This window comes from Bombina bombina, chromosome 7 (genome assembly GCF_027579735.1).
Source record: "Bombina bombina isolate aBomBom1 chromosome 7, aBomBom1.pri, whole genome shotgun sequence".
Taxonomy (NCBI): domain Eukaryota; kingdom Metazoa; phylum Chordata; class Amphibia; order Anura; family Bombinatoridae; genus Bombina; species Bombina bombina.
The window spans coordinates 424,666,270-424,688,042 of NC_069505.1; the positions used below are offsets into that span (position 1 = coordinate 424,666,270).

Sequence of the window (21,773 nt, forward strand, 5' to 3'; positions counted from 1 at the left end):
TCTGCAACAATTGAGCACAATCGAGGGAGATAAGATAAAGTTACTCATTGGAGAGTTTCAAGTAGTTTGTAATCACCATGTGCAGAGTTTTGCAGATTATTAATAAAGTTGCAATATTTTTAAACCATTCATTTTGTATGTGGGTCTTTTACAAATCAGTATTTAATTACTGATACAGTATATACTGTGCATATATAAACATTTATTGTGTGTGCAGCATTTAATTACTGATATATACTGTACAGATATAAACATTTGTGTGCACAGACCTTTTGTAATACAACACCTAATTACTGATATGTACTGTGCATATATAAACATTTATTGTGTGTGCAGACCTTTTGTAATGTGGCCTTTTGTAATGCTGTGCATATATAAAGATGTGTGTGTGCAGACCTTTCTTTCATGTAATTGGCAAGAGTCCATGAGCTAGTGACGTATGGGATATACAATCCTACCAGGAGGGTCAAAGTTTCCCAAACCTCAAAATGCCTATAAATACACCCCTCGCCACACCCACAATTCAGTTTTGCAAACTTTGCCTTCTATGGATGTGGTGAAGATAGTATTTCCTTTAAAGATCCTTTAGATAGGAAGCTTGAATCTTATCTAAGGAAAGCCTATTTATATTCAGGTCATCCTCTTAGGCCTGCAATTACTTTGGCTGATGTTGCAGCGGCTTCAACTTTTTGGTTGGAGAATTTAGTGCAACAAGAATTGGATTCTGACATATCTAGCATTGTTCGCTTACTGCAACATGCTAATCATTTTATTTGTGATGCCATTTTTGATATTATCAAAATTGATGCTAGATCCATGTCTTTAGCTATTTTAGCTAGAAGAGCTTTGTGGCTTAAATGTTGGAATGGTGATATGACATCTAAGTCTAGATTACTATCTCTTTCTTTCCAAGGTAATAATTTATTTGGTTCTCAGTTGGATTCTATTATTTCAACTGTTACTGGGGGGAAAGGAGTTTTTTGCCTCAGGATAAAAAAAACTAAGGGTAAATCTAAGGCTTCGAATCATTTTCGTTCCTTTCGACAAAACAAGGAACAAAAATCTAATCCTTCCCCCAAGGAATCTGTTTCCAATTGGAAGCCTTCCTCAAATTGGAATAAATCCAAGCCTTTCAAGAAACCAAAGTCAGCCCCTAAGTCCGCATGAAGGTGCAGGCCTCATTCCAGCACAGCTGGCAGGGGCAGATTAAGGTTTTTCAAGGATGTTTGGATAAATTCTGTCCAAAATCAATGGATTCAGAGCATTGTCTCTCAGGGGTACCAAATTGGATTCAGAGTATGACCTCCTGTGAGGAGTTTTTTCACTCATGCATCCCGGTGAATCCAGTAAAAGCTCAGGCTTTTAAGAAGTGTGTTTCAGATCGGGAGGTTTCAGGGGTAATCATGCCAGTTCCTTTTCAGGAACAAGGCCTGGGGTTTTATTCAAATCTATTCATTGTCCCAAAGAAAGAAAATGCATTCAGACCAGTTCTGGATCTGAAAATTTTGAATTGTTATGTAAGAGTACCAACTTTCAAGATGGTAACTATAAGGACTATTCTGCCTTTTGTTCAGCAAGGACATTATATGTCTACAAGCAGGATGCTTACCTTCATATTCCGATTCATCCAGAACATTATCAGTTCCTGAGATTCTCTTTTCTAGACAAGCATTGCCAATTTGTTGCTCTTCCATTTGGCCTAGCAACAGCTCCAAGAATCTTTTCAAAGGTTCTAGGTGCCCTACTCTCTGTAATCAGAGAACAGGGTATTGCGGTGTTTCCTTATTTGGACGATATCTTGGTACAAGCTCAGTCTTTATGTTCTGCAGAATCTCACACGAAACAACTAGTGTTGTTTCTTCGAAAACATGGTTGGAGGATCAATTTACCAAAAAGTTTTTTGATTCCTCAGACAAGGGTCACCTTTTTAGGTTTCCAGATAGATTCAGTGTCCATGACTCTGTCTCTAACAGACAAGAGACGTTTGAAATTGGTTGCAGCATGTCGGCACCTTCAGTCTCAGTCATTCCCTTCAGTGGCTATGTGCATGGAAGTATTAGGCCTCATGACTGCAGCATCGGACGTGATTCCTTTTGCTCGTTTTCACATGAGACCTCTCCAGCTTTGCATGCTGAATCAATGGTGCCAGGATTATACAAATATATCACAATTAATATCCTTAGATCCCAATGGTTGACACTCTCTGATGTGGTGGTTAAATCACCAGCGTTTAGTTCAAGGGGCCCCTTTTGTTCGGCCAACCTGGACTGTGATCACAACAGATGCGAGTCTTTCAGGTTGGAGAGCTGTCTGGGGATCTCTGACAGCACAAGGAGTTTGGAAATCTCAAGAGGCGAGATTACCAATCAATATATTAGAACTCCGTGCAATTCTCAGAGCTCTTCAGTTTTGGCCTCTGTTGAAGAGAGAACCGTTCATTTGTTTTCAGACAGACAATATCACAATGGTGGCATATGTCAATCATCAGGGTGGGACTCACAGTCCCCTAGCTATGAAAGAAGTATCTCGGATACTTGTTTGGGCGGAATCCAGCTCTTGTCTGATTTCTGCGGTTCATATCGCAGGTGTAGACAATTGGGAGGCGGATTATCTCAGCCGTCAGACTTTACATCCAGGGCAGTGGTCTCTCCATCCAGATGTGTTTTCTCAGATTGTTCAGATGTGGGGTCTTCCAGAAATAGATCTGATGGCCTCTCATCTAAACAAGAAACTTCCCAGATACCTGTCCAGTTCCAGGGATTCTCAGGCAGAAGCAGTGGATGCGCTGACACTTCCTTGGTGTTATCAACCTGCTTATATCTTCCCGCCTCTAGTCCTTCTTCCGAGAGTAATCTCCAAGATCATCATGGAACAATCGTTTGTGTTGCTGGTGGCTCCAGCTTGGCCCCACAGGTTTTGGTATGCAGATCTTGTTCGGATGTCCAGTTGCCAACCTTGGCCACTTCCATTAAGGCTGGACCTACTGTGTCAAGGTCCGTTTTTCCATCAGGATCTCAAATCATTAAATTTGAAGGGTTGGAAATTGAACACTTAGTATTAAGTCATAGAGGTTTCTCTGACTCAGTAATTAATACTATGTTACAAGCTCGTAAATCTGTCTCTAGGAAGATTAATTATCAAGTTTGGAAGATTTACATTTCATGGTGTTCTCATAAATTCTCTTGGCATTCTTTTAGAATTCCTAGAATTTTACAGATTCTCCAGGATGGTTTGGATAGGGGTTTGTCTGCAAGTTCCTTGAATGGACAAATCTCTGCTCTTTCAGTTTTATTTCACAGAAAGATTGCTAAACTTCCTGATATTCACTGTTTTGTACAGGCTTTAGTTCGTATTAAGCCCGTCATTAAATCAATTTCTCCTCCTTGGAGTCTTAATTTGGTTTTGAAGGCATTACAGGCTCCTCTGTTTGAGCCTTTGCATTCTTTGGACATTAAACTACTTTCTTGGAAAGTGTTGTTCCTTTTGGCCATCTCTTCTGCTAGAAGAGTGTCTGAGCTATCTGCTCTTTCTTGTGAATCTCCTTTTCTGATTTTTCATCAGGATAAGGCGGTTTTGTGGACTTCATTTAAATTTTTACCTAAGGTTGTGAATTCTAACAACATTAGTAGAGAAATTGTTGTCCTGTCCTTGTATCCTAATCCTAAGAATCCTTTGGAAAGATCCTTACATTCTTTGGATGTGGTAAGAGCTTTGAAATATTATGTTGAAGCTACTAAAGATTTCAGGAAGACTTCTAGTCTATTTGTTATATTTTCTGGTCCTAGGAAAGGTCAGAAGGCCTCTGCTATTTCCTTGGCCTCTTGGTTAAAGCTTTTGATTCATCAAGCTTATTTGGAGTTGGGTCAAGCCCCGCCTCAGAGAATTACAGCTCATTCAACTAGATCAGTCTCCACTTCGTGGGCTTTTAAGAATTAAGCTTCAGTTGATCAGATTTGCAAAGCAGCGACTTGGTCCTCTTTGCATACATTTACTAAATTCTACCGTTTTTATGTATTTGCTTCTTCTGAAGCAGTTTTTGGTAAAAAAAAGTTCTTCAGGCAGCCGTTTCAGTTTAATTCTTCTGCTGCTATTTCAGTTTTTCTTTTCTTCATAGGAATAACTTATATTTGGGTTGTAGATTATTTTTTCAGCATTTGTCTGTTGTTTATTTTTTTCCCTCCCTCTCTAGTGACTCTTGCGTGGAGTTCCACATCTTGGGTATTTGATATCCCATACATCACTAGCTCATGGACTCTTGCCAATTACATGAAAGAAAACATAATTCATGTAAGAACTTACCTGATAAATTAATTTCTTTCATATTGGCAAGAGTCCATGAGGCCCACCCTTTTTATGGTGGTTATGATTTTATGTATAAAGCACAATTATTCCAAATTTCTTTGTTGATCCTTTTTACTCCTTTCTTTATAACCCCTCTACTTGGCTATTCGTTAAACTGAATTGTGGGTGTGGTGAGGGGTGTATTTATAGGCGTTTTGAGGTTTGGGAAACTTTGCCCCTCCTGGTAGGATTGTATATCCCATACGTCACTAGCTCATGGACTCTTGCCAATATGAAAGAAATGAATTTATCAGGTAAGTTCTTACCTAAATTATGTTTTTGTAATGCGGCACTTAATCATATAAAAAAACTATACTTTAATTCCTTACCAAAAAGGGCAGTTTTTGTAAATCTGATAATTTTACAATACAGTATTCTCTATTAAAATCTATGGAAATGATATACAATAAAAATCAGTGATATGCTTTCCAACAGAATGAGAATATAGCCTAAATGTATTAAAATTTGTCTTTATATATTCATTTTAGTTTTGACCCATGCTTGGGGAACAATACAGATCCTTTCAGTCTAAATTATCCTTTAATTAAAGAGGAGAAATAAATTAGTGAATCTAAGTCCTTTGTTCTGAGGGCATAATGTAAAAGCCAGGCCTCATTATCGCAGCAACTGAATTTATTTCACAATACAGTAACATGCATTTTTGACTACTGTCCTTTCTCATTGTTTGTTTGTTTATTTCAGCCAAGCCGAAGGCTCAGTATGCAGCCAGCCAAATATAGCCGTTAACAATGAAAACTTCACTCTGTGCCGCTGACCCCCACTCACCTGAAGCACTACCCAGAATGCAGCGGGGCTGTTTGCTCCAGCAGATCTAAAGGGCAGTTTCTCCTGCCTTTAACGAGTCTGCTGTGCGAAAAAATATCAAACTAATCAAGCATAATCATAAAGAATAGATTTCTGCATTAAGTCCCCTGCTCGATAGTTACTGGGTAATCCAGTTATTTATAGGTAGCCAGTCACGGCATTTAATGCACTGTACTTTTATGCTTCTTGTTAAACGATTTCAGTTCTGATATGGTATAAGGCATTGCAGAGATTAAAAAGCATGCACAAAAAAATGTGATTTAAAGAGAATATCCTTTTCGTACATAGTGATCCTTATATATCCTGAAATGCCTTTAATGACTGGTGTGAGACAATCTGTATACTTGTTTGTTTGTTTGTTTTTATAGCAAGATAGATTTTTGAGAATTGAGAGTGAAAAAAATATAAAGACAGCTATATATGCATCATAGATTCTATCTGCTTCTACATATGGTTGCAAGGTGTCCAGAATTTCATTGGACAGTCGAGTGTTTCAAATGAATGTCCAGTAAAATTCATACAAAAAATAGACACTTTAAGGGACAGTCTACTCCAGAATTTTTATAGAAGATAAATATCCCTTTACTACCCATTCCCCAGTTTTGCACAGCCGACATTGTTGTAATAATATACTTTTTACCTCTGTGATTACCTAGTATCTAAGGCTCTGAAGACTTACCTTTATCTCTGTTCTTTTGACAGACTTGCATTTTAGCCAATCAGTGCTGACTCCTAAATAACTCCACGGGAGTGAGCACAATGTTATGTATGTGGAACACACGAACTAGCACTGTCTAGCAGTGAAAACCTGTCAAAATGCACTGAGATAAGAGGGGGCTTCAAGAGTTTAGAAATTAGCATATAAACCTACCTAGGTTTGGCTTTCAGCAAAGAATACCAAGAGAACAAAGCAAATTTGATGATAAAAGTAAATTGTAAAGTTGTTTAAAATTGCATGCCCTTTCTGCATCATGAAAAACTGTCCCTTTAAATCATTTTCCTAGTGCCCTGGCTATTGCAGGACTTTCATGGTCTGGTAGCTCTGAATATATGTAGCACTTTTCTGTGACTTTGAGAAGGACTTAATCTATTTGTTTAACCACCTTTGCAGAACAGAGGTGCTTGGAGAGTAGTACAAAAAATATATGTTCTAACAATTATGTTTACACTTCAATGTCTCTTTAAATGGCAATTTTTATGATTAACTTCTGATGCATATTTATCAACATGATTTTAAAGGAAACCCAACATTTTAATTTTGAGATTTATACTTAAATATCTATTATCAAATTTGCTTTTTCACTTGCTATCCTTGGTTAAATAACATACCTAGATTAGGTAGCGTGTACATAGGGACTGGTGAGGCTAGAGGGAGGTTTAGTGAATCAGCTGCATATAATGACATAGGGACAGGTGAGACTGGAGGGAGCATTAGTGAATCAGATACATAGAATAACATAGGGGCAGGTGAGGCTGGAGGGAGCTTAAGTGAATCAGCTACATACAATAACATAGGGACAGGTGAGGCTGGAGGGAGCTTTAGTGAATCAGTTACATAGAATAACATAGGGACTGGTGAGGCTGGAGGGAGCTTAAGTGAATCAGCTACATACAATAACATAGGGACAGGTGAGGCTGGAGGGAACTTTAGTGAATCAGCTACATACAATAACATAGGGACTGGTGAGGCTGAAGGGAGCATTAGTGAATCGGCTACATACAATAACATAGGGAGAGGTGAGGCTGGAGGGAGCTTTAGTGAATCAGTTACAAAGAATAACATAGGGATTGGTGAGGCTGGAGGGAGGTTTAGTGAATCAGGTACATACAATAACATAGGGATAGGTGAGGCTGGAGGGAGCTTTAGTGAATCAGGTACATACAATAACATAGGGACAGGTGAAGTTGGAGGGAGCTTTAGTAAATGAGGTACATAGAATAACATAGGGACTGGTGAGGCTGGAGGGAGGTTTAGTGAATCAGGTACATACAATAACATAGGGACAGATGAGAATGGAGGGAGCTTTAGTGAATCAGCTAAATACAATAACATAGGGACAGGTGAGGCTGGAGGGAGCTTTAGTGAATTAGGTACTTAGAATAACATAGGGACAGGTAGGCTGGAGGGAGCTTTAGTGAATCAGCTACATACAGTAACATAGGGACAGGTGAGGCTGGAGGGAGGTTTAGTGAATCAGTTACATAGAATAACATAGGACAGGTGAGGCTGGAGGGAGCTTTAGTAAATCAGGTACATACAATAACACAGGGACAGGTGAGGCTGAAGGGGGCTTTAGTGAATCAGGAACATACAATAACATAGGGACAGGTGAGGCTGGAGGGAGGTTTAGTGAATCAGGTACACACAATAACATAGGGACAGGTGAGGCTGGAGGGAGATTTAGTGAATCAGTTACATACAATAACACAGGGACAGATGAGGCTGGAGGGAGCTTTAGTGAATCAGCTACATACAATAACATAGGGACAGATGAGGCTGGAGGAAGCTTTAGTGAATCAGGTACTTAGAATAACATAGAGACAGGTGAGGCTGGAGGGAGCTTTAGTGAATCAGGTACATACAATAACATAAGGACAGGTGAGGCTGGAGGGAGCTTAAGTGAATCAGCTACATACAATAACATAGGGACAGGTGAGGCTGGAGGGAGCTTTAGTGAATCAGGTACATACAATAACATAGGGACAGGTGAGGCTGGAGGAAGCTTTAGTGAATCAGGTACTTAGAATAACATAGGGACAGGTGAGGCTGGAGTGAGCTTTAGCGAATCAGGTACATACAATAACATAAGGACAGGTGAGGCTGGAGGGAGCTTAAGTGAATCAGCTACATACAATAACATAGGGACAGGTGAGGCTGGAGGGAGCTTTAGTGAATCAGGTACATACAATAACATAGGGACAGGTGAGGCTGGAGGGAGCTTTAGTGAATCAGTTACATAGAATAACATAGGGACTGGTGAGGCTGGAGGGAGCTTTAGTGAATCAGCTACATACAATAACATAGGGACTGGTGAGGCTGAAGGGAGCATTAGTTAATCGGCTACATAAAATAACATAGGGACAGGTGAGGCTGGAGAGAGCTTTAGTGAATCAGTTACATAGAATAACATAGGGACTGTGAGGCTGGAGGGAGGTTTAGTGAATCAGGTACATACAATAACATAAGGACAGGTGAGGCTGGAGGGAGCTTTAGTGAATCAGGTACATAGAATAACATAGGGACAGGTGAGGTTGGAGGGACCTTTAGTAAATCAGTTACATAGAATAACATAGGGACAGGTGAGGCTGAAGGGAGCCTTAGTGAATCAGGTACATAGAATAACATAGGGACTGGTGAGGCTGGAAGGAGGTTTAGTGAATCAGGTACATAGAATAACATAGGGACAGGTGAGACTGGAGGGAGCTTTAGTGAATCAGCTAAATACAATAACATAGGGACAGGTGAGGCTGGAGGGAGCTTTAGTGAATCAGGTACATACAATAACATAGGGACAGGTGAGGCTGGAGGGAGGTTTAGTGAATCAGGTACATACAATAACATAGGGACAGGTGAGGCTGGAGGGAGCTTTAGTGAATCAGATACATACAATAACATAGGGACAGGTGAGGCTGGAGGGAGATTTAGTGAATCAGTTACATATAATAACATAGGGACAGGTGAGGCTGGAGGGAGCTTTAGTGAATCAGCTACATACAATAACATAGGGACAGGTGAGGCTGGAGGAAGCTTTAGTGAATCAGCTACATAGAATACATAGGGACTTGTGAGGCTGAAGGGAGCATTAGTGAAACGGCTACATACAATAACATAGGGACAGGTGAGGCTGGAGGGAGCTTTAGTGAATCAGTTACATAGAATAACATAGGGACAGGTGAGGCTGGAGGGAGCTTAAGTGAATCAGCTACATACAATAACATAGAGACAGGTGAGGCTGGAGGGAGCTTTAGTGAATCAGCTACATACAATAACATAGGGACTGGTGAGGCTGGAGGGAGCTTAAGTGAATCAGCTACATAGAATACATAGGGACAGGTGAGGCTGGAGGGAGCTTTAGTGAAACGGCTACATACAATAACATAGGGACAGGTGAGGCTGGAGGGAGCTTTAGTGAATCAGTTACATAGAATAACATAGGGACAGGTGAGGCTGGAAGGAGCTTTAGTGAATCAGTTACATAGAATAGCATAGTGACAGGTGAGGCTGGAGAGAGCTGTAGTGAATCAGGTACATAGCATAACATAGGGACTGGTGAGGCTGGAGGGAGCTTTAGTGAATCAGATACAAAGAATAACATAGGGACAGTTGAGGTTGGAGGGAGCTTTAGTGAATCAGCTACATACAATAACAGGGACCGGTGAGGCTGGAGAGAGCTTTAGTGAATCAGGTGCTTAGAATAACATAGGGACAGGTGAGGCTGGAGGGAGGTTTAGTGAATCAGGTACATAGAATAACATAGGGACAGGTGAGGCTGGAGGGAGGTTTAGTGAATCAGGTACATAGAATAACATAGGGACAGGTGAGGCTGAAGGGAGCTTTAGTGAATCAGTTACATACAATAACATAGGGACAGGTGAGGCTGGAGGGAGGTTTAGTGAATCAAGTACATAGAATAACATAGGGACAGGTGAGGCTGGAGGGAGCTTTAGTGAATCAGTTACATAGAATAACATAGGGACAGATGAGGCTGGAGGGAGCTTTAGTGAATCAGGTACATAGAATAACATAGGGACAGGTGAGGCTGGAGGGAGGTTTAGTGAATTAGGTACATAGAATAACATATGGACAGGTGAGGCTGGAGGGAGGTTTAGTAAATCAGGTACATAGAATAACATAGGGACAGGTGAGGCTGGAGGGAGCTTTAGTGAATTAGGTACATACAATAACACAGGGACAGGTGAGGCTGGAGGGAGCTTTAGTGAATCAGCTACATACAATAACATAGGGACAGGTGAGGCTGGAGGAAGCTTTAGTGAATCAGGTACTTAAAATAACATAGGGACAGGTGAGGCTGGAGGGAGCTTTAGTGAATCAGGTACTTAGAATAACATAGGGACAGGTGAGACTGGAGGGAACTTTAGTGAATCAGGTACATACAATAACACAGGGACAGGTGAGGCTGAAGGTAGCTTTAGTGAAACTAATTATAGGTGCTGCCATTTTGGAACCTAGGTTACACTGCAGGTATCTGAAGGAGAGTTACTGCACATGAGCAAACACATCAGCACTGGGATACAGTGAATCCTAGATTTCAACATTGTGGCACCCATGACTAGATGGAGGGGGGAATAACTTAATACTACGCTTATCAAATGTATTGTCTAATGTCTCTTTAACTAGCGACTCTCGGCTGTCACAAGGGGCAGGTACAAGTCAGTTTTGCGAGTTGCTGTGAGTTTAGACATTAATTTCACAAACAGACGCCTAGATTATGAGTTTTGTCGTAATGGTGTGCGGTGCTAACGAGCAGTTTATGCTCACCACTCACCTACAGACAGCGCTGGTATTACAGGTTTTTACAAACCCGGCGCTAGCCGCAGAAAAGTGAGCGGAGAGCAAAATTTAGCTCCACATCTCACCTCAATACCAGCGCTGCTTACGTTAGCGGTGAGCTGGTAAAACGTGCTCGTGCACGATTTCCCTATAGAAATCAATGGGGCAGAGCCGGCTGAAAAAAAACACCTGCAAAAAAGCAGCGTAAAGCTCCTAACGCAGCCCCATTGATTCCTATTGGGAAATAAAATTTATGTTTACACCCTAACATGAACCCCGAGTCTAAACACCCCTAATCTTACACTTATTAACCCCTAATCTGTCGCCCCTGACATCGCCAACACCTGCATTATATTATTAACCCCTAATCTGCCGCTCCGGACACCGCCGCCACCTACATTATACTTATGAACGCCTAATCTGGTGCCCCCAACATTGCCGACACCTACATTATATTTATTAACCCCTAATCTGCTACCCCCAATGTCGCTGCAACCTACCTACACTTATTAACCCCAATCTGCCGCCTCCAACATCACCGCCGCTATAATAAACATATTAACCCCTAAACTGCTGCACTTCAATCCTATTGGCTGATTGGAACAACCAATAGAATGCAACCTCAATCCTATTGGCTGTTCTAATCAGCCAATAGGATTGAAGTTCAATCCTATTTACTGATTGCATCAGCCAACAGAATTTTTTCTACCTTAATTCCGATATGCTGAAAGAATTCTATCAGCCAATCGGAATTGAATGGACGCCATCTTGGATGACGTCATTTAAAGGAACCTTCATTCAGTCGTCGGATGAAGAAAGAAGAGGATGCTCTGCGTCAGATGTCTTGAAGATGGACCCGCTCCGGATGAAGATAGAAGATGCCGTCTGGATGAAGACTTCTGCCCGTCTGGAGGACCTCTTCTTCCCGGCTTGGATGAAGACTTCTGCCCGTCTGGAGTGCCACTTCGCCGGCTTCCTTGAGGACTTCGGCCCGGTTGAGTGAAGACTTCTCAAGGTAGGGTGATCTTCAAGGGGTTAGTGTTAGGTTTTATTAATGGGGGATTGGGTGGGTTTTAGAGTAGGGTTGGGTGTGTGGGTGGTGGGTTTTAATGTTGGGGGGTATTGTACTTTTTTTTACAGGTAAAAGAGTTGATTACTTTGGGGCAATAGCCCCACAAAAGGCCCTTTTAAGGGCTATTTGTAATTTAGTATAGGTTAGGGCTTTTTATTATTTTGGGGTTTTTTTTAATTTTATTAGGGGGATTAGATTAGGTGTAATTAGTTTAAAAATCTTGAAATTATTTTATTATTTTCTGTAATTTAGTGTTTGTTTGTTTGTTTTCGTACTTTAGATAATTGTATTTAATTGTATTTAATTGTATTTAATTGTATTTAATTTAGGGAATTAATTTAATTATAGTGTAGTGTTAGGTGTAATTGTAACTTAGGTTAGGTTTTATTTTACTGGTAAATTTGTCTTTATTTTAACTAGGTAGCTATTAAATAGTTAATAACTATTTAATAACTATTCTACCTAGTTAAAATAAATACAAAGTTGCCTGTAAAATAAAAATAAATCCTAAGCTAGCTACAATGTAACTATTAGTTATATTGTAGCTAGCTAAGGGTTTATTTTATAGGTAAGTATTTAGTTTTACATAGGAATAATTTAGTTAGTTGTAGTAATTTTATTTAGATTTATTTAAATTATATTTAAGTTAGGGGGGTGTTAGGGTTAGGGTTAGACTTAGATTTAAGGGATAATAACTTTAATATAGTGGCGGCGATATTGGGGGCGGCAGATTAGGGGTTAATAAATTTTGTTAGGTATCGGCGATGTTAGGAACGGCAGATTAGGGTTAATAAAATTTACCTTGTGTTTGCGAGGCAGGAGTGCGGCGGTTTAGGGGTTAATATATTTATTATAGTGGCGGCGATGTCCGGTTTGGCAGATTAGGGGTTAAAATTTTTATTTTAGTGTTTGCGATGTGGGGGGGCCTCGGTTTAGGGCTTAATAGGTAGTTTATGGGTGTTAGTGAACTTTTTAGCACTTTAGTTAAGAGTTTTATGCTACGGCATTAGATCATAAAACTCTTAACTACTGACTTTAAAATGCAGTACCAGGCTTGACAGGAGAGGGTCTACTGCTCACTTTTTGGAAGACTTGTAATACCGGCGCTATGCAAGTCTCATTGAAAAAATAGGATACGCAATTGACGTAAGTGGATTTGCTGTATTTTCGAGTCTGGCCGAAAAAGTGAGCGGTGAGCCTGTCATGTCAAGACTCATAATATCAGCGGACGCTGCTTTTTAAGGCTAACGCAAGACTCATAATCTAGTAGAGATTTTCTTACGTCTAGGTGGTCCCACGTTCCTTTTACTGTTTTCTGTGTACACAAAGCACAGATGTGTTTTGTCTTCTTTTGTCTCACTATCAATCTCTGAACATTTTAGACAAAGTGTCTCGGTTCCACCAGGTTCCCTTAATTTCCCTGGATATTGCTGAGCTCAGTAATTACAGGTAGTGCGCCACGTCCCCCCTCTTCCTGGGAGAATTCGGGCACTGCATATCAGGAAGTGTAAAACGCACTTAACAGTTTCTCAAACCCCTGTGCCAGTCAATTAACCGACACAGCCGCCTTTGAGTAATCTGCAGAGAAAACAGATAAAGAGGCCTTGCTAGGATTTGCTGCTCTGGAAAGAAGCTTTAATAGAATTTTTTTTTTTTGGCGTTAACAGTTATCTGAGGCCGGGGAGAAGAAGACTTGTGTACGCTGATCAGACAGAGAAAACACAAACAGTCTTGTTATTTTATGACCCACTCTTGTCATCTGCTATTCCAATACTGACCCCTGTTTTGTTTACAAAAACAACAATCTATCAAACAAGGCTGCTGTTCAGAACACTTTCTTGTTCTGAATACACTGCAGACCCCAGGATAATCATCTGCAGACCTTTAGTAGCCTTAGCTTATAATAAAAAGTGCAATAGTCTGCCATGAGTGTTTAACCTGCAGATTATTAGAGCCTTCTTTGTCTGAGATGGACCCAAGGCTGACCAACATGAAGTGAAGGAGTTTTAGAGAAAAGCAGCAGTGTATGTAGTTTTGTGTTGCCCTTGATATAGAGAGATATGTAGCCCCAGAACACCCATCTAAAACAATTATAGCTACTATAATTCACATATATTTCTCAAACCAGAGGAGAGGAACATGTGGAGGTGTCATGCCCCCACACTAGACAATCACTGGTTCCTGATAAAATAAAAAAATAAAATTATTGGAGAACATAGGTTGGGAAGGTGTAAAATACAGAATAAAAACAATATCCTATATTCACCTTGCAGTGATATTTAATTAAAAAAAATTAAAAAAAAAGTACACAATATAAAAAGTGCAACAATGTATCACTGTGTATATAAGAGAAAGGATATAGTCCAAATTGTAGTACATTTTGACACGTAGAATCTGTGCAATGTAACCTCAAAGAGAAAATGCAGACATAGCGTGACTGTAAAATAATGGCTTTTATGAAATTTAAAATCACCTTACTCACATTAATGAGAGCTATGACAGAGCTCTCAGGTTTTGAGCAGTTGTTAATTAGATGTTTCTCCCAGCATCAACCCCGATGGAACTTCGTTTGACTCAGATTGAAGGAGAGTATATACAGTGGGTATTGAAAGGAATCACCCCTCTTGAAAATAATCACATTTTGTTGCTTTACAGCCTGAAACAAAGACAGAAACAGTTTTTGTTTATCCAGTTGTAATTACTCAGTGCAACGTATAACATCCAAGTGAAAGATATATCATCAATATGTTAGGCAAAAATAAAGACAATTCAAAAACAGAATCACTGAGTTGGAAAAAGGATCACCCCCTCCTAAAATTACTTGTAAACTCAATCAGGTGTAGCAAATCACCTTCTCAACGCCACACACAGAGCCATTTGACCTTCAACTGTGATCAGCTATGGGCATATTGATTAGCTCAGCATGAAAACAGCTTTCCTGGAGCATTTCAGTCCCTGGTAGTGCAACTGAAGCAAACAATCAACTATGGGTGGCAAGGCACTGTCAAAAGATCTCTGGGATAAAGCTGTTGACAGGCACAAGTCAGGAGATGGATACAAAAAATATCAAAGGCTTTATCAATAGAAGCACAGTGAAGTCTATTATTAAGAAGTAGTATTTGGTACAACACAGACCCTCTCTGGATCAGGCCGTCGCTCCAAACTGGATGAAAGAGCCAGAAGGAAACTGGTCAGAGAGGCTACTAAGAGGCTCACAGCAACACTGAAGCAGTTGCAGTAATTTATGACAAAGAGTGGTCATTGTGTGCATGTGACAACAATATCACAAATTCTCCACAAATGTGGCTTGTATGGAAAGGTTGCAAGAAAAAAAGCCACTCCTCAAGAAAGGCCACATGCAGTCACGACTGAGCTTTGCCATAACACACCTAGGAGATTCTGAGGCCACATGGAAAAAGGCGTTATGTTAAGATGAGACTAAAAATGAATTACCGTATTTTCCATAAGACGCACCTGACCATAAGACGCACCTAGTTTTTAGAGGAGGAAAACAAGAAAAAAAATATATAATATAATTTCTATTTCCTGATGCCTGATGTGCCAAGGGGAGGGGGCTAACCCTAAACCCTAACCTTAAACCCCTAACCCTAAAAACCCTAAACCCCTAACCCTAATAACCCTAACCCGCAATGCCAATTTTTAAAACATTAAGGGCCACATTTAAATTCTTACCGGTATATAAAAAAAATTCACCTGCTCCTCCAGCCCACAAACAGTAAAACTATGTGGTGCATTTTTTGGCAGTATATGGCTCACCTTTTGTCAGTGTTCTTCACCGGGATAAGTTCTGCTCCACAGTAGCACTAGCTGCAGCAGATCCCCGGGCCTTCACACAGCAGCTTCCGGTGCCCCCAGTCTCGGCTGAAAAGCTCTGCCCTGCTCCCGCACCGTCCTTTCTCATTCACTTCTCAGACAGTGACAGATAACCTGCGCCCAGGAAGTGGGACTCAGCAAGACAGTGCAACCAATTAGGGGATGCGACACCATCGCCACTGTTAACCCCGCTAATGGTAAATAGCCTAAATATGCAAGCGCAGGGCCTGCATTCGCTCCATAAGACTCACAGACATTTTCCCTTACTTTTGAGGGGGGAATTTGGCCTCAACACCAAACAATATGTCTGGAGGAAATCCAATACAGCTCACCATCCAAATAACACCATACCTACAGTAAAGCATGGAGTTGGTAAAATCATATGGGGGTGTTTCTCTGCAGCAGGGACTGGAGCACTTGTCAGGATAGAAGGAATAGTGGATGAGGCAAAATACCGTCAAATTCTTGAGGAAAATCTGCTGCCCTCTGCCAGGAAGTTGTCTATGGGAAGGTTTACCTGACCCAAAGCATGCAGCAAAAATGATCACACAGTGGTTAAAGGAGAAAAAGGTGAATGTCCTTGCATGGCCTAGTCAGAGCCCAGACTTAAACCCCATTAAATATCTGTGGCATGACTTGAAGACTGCAGTCCACAAACGGTCACCGTCAAATGTAATGGAACTGGAGCAGTTCTGCAAAGAAGAGTGGGCAAATATTGTACAGTCTAAATGTGCAAAGTTAGTAGAGACATTTCCCAACCAACTAAAGGCTGCAATTAAAGCAAAAGGTGGTTCAACAAAATACTGACACAAGGGGGTGATCCTTTTTCTAACTCAGTGACTCTGTTTTTGAATTGTCTTTATTTTTGCCTGACATGTTGGTGTTATATCTTTCACTTGGATGTTATAAGGTGCACTGAGTAATTACAACTGGATAAACAAAAACTGTGTCTGTCTTTATTTCAGACTGCAAAGCAACAAAATGTGATTATTTTCAAAACCCACTGTATAGTAAAGTATTGTTTAAATTTAAAACCAGCAAACGATGATGAAATTTTACTCACGTGCGTGAGACCTAATAACTGTGCTCTCAGGATAGAAGGCATAAAAATATCATTCACTCCCAGTTAAGTGAAAGGACTCTTGGATAAATAAAGAGCATGATAAATTTATTAAAACATTAAAAATTGTAAAAGCACATAATGGATCAAACTCAGGAGTACATCACAGGACTAAGTACATTACTATGATCGAATCTACGGTGGAGTAGCTGACACCAACTCTCACTAAGCATCCCTCTACCGATGTTGGATTCGATCAGATGTGTACAAAAAAGTTTGTCACAAATGCGTCCAGCGTTAAGTCTCCGATGTACGTTTCACTGATACTTCAGCTTTTTCAAGGAGAATATCTCTATCCGTCCTGATCTTGTATATAAAGGTGTTTCTGTCTCCTAATTGATAGAATTGTTTAGTCTACAATCATCTTATGTGTTGGTAAGGATCAAAAAACTGTAACTGTAACACTTATATTCAGTCAGCCATGATACTGTTTACACAATTACATATCAATATCACTATAATTCACAAAAAAACATATTTATAAAAACAGACAAATAATCTTAATAAAAACTCTATCTTTTTAAGAAACAATTTAATCACGGGATTCGAACCTAGGTATTTAAATTCTAAGTTCTCTAAAATAATCGCTAGACTATCTGGGATTTTGTCTATTTTAAAAACCGACTTGATGCTAGTTATTTTCTTCTATATTTTGGCCACTTCTTTCCTATATAATCATAATCTTATGTTATAATTATGTTTTGCTTGTTTGTCTCAGAAATTTCAAAGTTATAATATCAACTTTAATATTTATAATAAAAAGGTTATTTTGGAAATAATTAGTAGAACCTTTAAATAAATTGTATATTAACTTAAAGGGGCTGATTTACTATGCCCCGAATAGGGCCAACTTGCCCTGTTTCCGCACGAGCCTTCAGGCTCGCCAGAAACAGGAGTTAAGAACAGTGGTCTTAAGACCGCTGCTCCAAAACTGGATCCGCTGCCTCTGAGCGGCGTACAGCAATTAACCCAATCGAATACGATTGGGTTGATTGACACCCCCTGCTAGTGGCCGATTAGTCGTGAATCTGCAGGGGGCGGCATTGCACAAGCAGTTCACTAGAACTGCCTATGCAATGCTAAATGCCAACAGCGTACGCTGTCGGCATTTAGCGATGTCTGTCGGACATGATACGCTACAGCGTATCATGTCGGATAGACATTGTTATATCGCCCCAAAGCCTTTGTTTCTGTTATTAGTTGGACTGAACTCCAAAATAAAATTATATAGAGGTACAAATATTATGCCAGAGCGCTACCCCTCAAAAAGTGCTCACCTCTACAAAATTCTGCTGTTCTTTGTACAGGTCCTGACCAAAATATGTCTCCTGGAGAACTAAGATTTGGGGACATTTTCCCCCTAGACTGAGGCATTTTAGATCAATTTATTGTTGATCTATGGATCATGTCAATGCAGTGATGGTGGGTTTTTACAACCAGATCTTTGTTGGAACGTTGAGATTAGCCTAAATTCCAAATAATTTTGGTTTCAAAATAAAGTAGTTGTGTGTTCATAGTCTTAATTACTGGAGGCCATAATTGGTGTAAATGAGTATTCTATGTAAAAAGCAAACTTTAAAATTATTGTTGCATTTGAATAGAATAACAAATCTGCCAGTTTAGTTGAGATTAGGTCTTGCTACAACCCCTGATAATATGAAGTAAATCCGTTCAGTAGTTTTGAGTTTCTAAGATGTTTAGTTGACACTTAGAGTATGACCAATCCATATGAATATTTTTAGACAAAGCTACAGTACAAATCACTGCAGTTACCTTCATATAACTTGACGTGCAATTTAATTTCATGGGATAGTATTTTCATTTTTTCATGAAAAACTAGGTGGTAGCAGCAGTAGATCTCATCTTTGGCAGAACAATCGGAGAAATGTTTTGCACATCTAAAGATGCGGTTTTGAAAGCTAGATTAAAAAATGACTAATTTATAATATATATATATATAATATGTATTTTTAATCTTTTTCACTATATTATAAATGAAACAGTGCTCAGAAATCTCCTAAACATTAACATTTACAGCTCATTTAGTACAAAGGAGTAGTCAAAATATTTGCACAAAGGGTTTGCTTGTAAACACATTTAACCTGTGTCTCAGACGTCATTGGGAAATTCCTGGTTTCAATTGTCTTTTAGTGGAAATTCTTAAACTTGAACTCTCCAAAGTGTTGAACCTTCGGTAATAAAATTAAATTTTTCTGGGTTAGTCGCGACAGTTATGGCATGTTTGCATGTAGTTTATTGGAGGGAATTGCAGAGTTTACATATCAAATTTCTGTTAAGCGACAGCTCAAACCAAAAATTTGTTTTTACTTCCTTTACAGAGAGCATTTTTTTAGCTATATTTTTCATTTATGTATTTTTTCAGGTTATATAATGCATACCGGCCCTCTTTGGCAGTCAGAAGAGTAATGTCACTGAATCAGTTGTAAATTCTCCACACTGTTAGCAGAGTCTCTGACAGAGAAGAAACTGAAAGATGAATGTGTTTAAATGATCCCACTTCTGACACCACTTTCCATCATAATTACTACTATTAATATATTTTAAGATTTGTGTAGCTTAAACACTTTTTTATCCTTCACAGATTTTAGGTTCTGACGATAATTGGTATAAAGCAGAGCTCCAAGGCAGTGATGGATATGTTCCCAAAAACTATGTGGAGGCTCAATTCCCAAGGTCAGTAACTGATATTCCAACATGGTTAAGAAAACTGCACTGTTAAATAGAACCATATGCTTGAAACTAGAAGGTAGTAGAGAAGCCTTATAGTGAATATCACCCTAAATCCGGTGAACAATCTGGGATAAATATGCAGCAAGAATCCCTGAAATAAAAAAAAAAATATCTAAATCTAAAATTCATGAGCCTGGCGAGAAGTTTCACACCAATCCCCATGTGGGTACATTTCACTGAATGATCTAAGAGAAGGGTCTGAACCAGGAAATACCTGCGAGTTGTGAGCTCACCTACATAAAAAGCAATGAAGCTCAGTAGAATGCAGATTCTCGCAAGGGAGAGTGAAGGTGACAGGGAGTACTCAGGACGCACAGCGCAATTTACCTTATATTCTTCTCTATTTTCGTACGCATTTTGATTTTCTTCACTTTAATAACCACAATGTGTATTTTTGAAACAAACTCACCAGCCTTTATTTAGTGAGATGATACTGCAAGACCTACAGACATGAAATAGTAAATTGTGATACAAATTGCACAGGAACGTCATACACACCCAAGGAACGCCTTCGCCAACTCAGCAAGACTCATTTTGCAATAGAAACATAAGTAACTATTCAAAGTTTTAAATCTTGTTTTCAATTTCAACTTTGTTTACATATATTACTGTGAATGTTAACTACGAATTTTTAGTTTACATTAAATAATGAAACCCAATTTTTTTCTTTTATGATTCAAATAGAACATACATTTTTAAACAACTTTCCAATTTACTTCTATTATCAAATGTGTTTCATTCTCTCGATATCCTTTGTTGAAGGAACAGAAATCCACTACTGGGAGCTAGCTGAACACATTGGTAAACCAATGAAAATAGGTATATATGTGCATCCACCAATCAGCAGCTAGTTCCCAGCTACTAAGCCTACCTAGGTAAGCTTTTCAACAAAGGATACTGAGAGAACTAAATCGAATAGATAATAGAAGTGAATTGAAAATTGTATGCTCTGAGTAATATTGGGTTGAATGTCTCTTCAAGAACTGTTTGATTATCATAATGTAAATTGGTGTTTTGCTCAGTGTTTTTAACATCTATTTGGCACTGTATACATGTATGATATGATTTAGGTTTTTACCATATAAATTGAATGCAGCTTTGCAATGCTTATTTTTTTGAGCACTATCCTGCACGTATGTATCTCACCGTGATCGCATACAGTAATGTAGGATAGCGAGATACACAGCTCACAGTGTATAATCTGCCTTTAGATTGTCCCGGCCATCATGGACCTATTAGCACTAATGAATTATTTAGATCACATTTCTTAGCGAGTAGCTGGAAATCAACAGGCCCTGATAATAGTTTAAAGTGACTTAAAAGTAAAAATTCAACTTTCCAGATTCAACAAGAGCGAACATGATCAGAGAAACAAATTGGCGCTCCTACTAGTTTGTTATTTGTTGGTCCTGTATTGCAGATGGTACTACAAGGGCATTTCCCGCGCTGAAGCTGAGAGCACGCTCATGGCACGGCACCTGGGATCATTCATCATGCGAACCAGCCAGACATCCAAGGGAGAGTTCTCTATCTCCGTCAGGTACCTCGGCCTGTCAGTGCACCGTGTCACACACAGAATAACATTTATCAGCAAGTTATCCGTAGTTAACATGCTGTATATGTCACCATGGAATAGGAGGCATCATTATTTGCCATTAGGGGACATTATATTCAAAAGCTGTTAAAAGGGACGGTCTAGTGAAAATTAAACTTGCATGATTCAGTCATTTTAAACAACTTTCCAATTTTACTTTTATTATCAAATTTGCTTTTTTCCTTTGATATTCTTTGTTGAAACGAAACCTAGGTAGGTTCATATGCTAATTCATAAACCCTTGAAGGACGCCCTTTATCTCAATCCATTTGACAGGTTTTCGCAGCTAGAGGGTGTTAATTCATGTGTGCCATACAAATAACATTGTGCTCACTCCTGTGGAGTTACCTAGGGGTCAGCACGGATTGGCTAAAATGCAAGTCTATCAAAATAACTAAAATAAGGGGGCAGTCTGCAGAGGGTTAAATACAAGGTAATCACAGAGGTAAAAAGTATATTAATATAACTGAGATAAGGGGCAGTCTGCAGAGGCTTAGATACAGGGTAATCACAGAGGTAAAAAGTATATTAATATAACTGAGATAAGGGGCAGTCTGCAGAGGCTTAGATACAAGGTAATCACAAAGGTATAAAGTACATTAATATAACTGCAGTCTGCAGTGGGTTAGATACAAGGTAATCACAGAGGTAAAAAGTATATTAATATAACTGAGATAAGCAGCAGTCTGCAGAGGCTTAGATACAAGGTAATCACAGAGGTAAA

At 39.4% G+C, this 21,773-nt stretch overlaps 1 protein-coding gene across 1 annotated transcript in view; it reads left to right on the forward strand.

The window, feature by feature from the left end:
* Positions 1-21,773, forward strand: part of GRAP2 (GRB2 related adaptor protein 2) — a 149,140-nt gene that overhangs the window by 35,582 nt on the left and 91,785 nt on the right. Inside the window, exons 2-3 of the mRNA XM_053689047.1 lie at positions 19,307-19,398; positions 20,876-20,995. Coding sequence (XP_053545022.1) covers positions 19,307-19,398; positions 20,876-20,995 — 212 coding nt within the window. The remainder of the gene's footprint in view (positions 1-19,306; positions 19,399-20,875; positions 20,996-21,773) is intronic.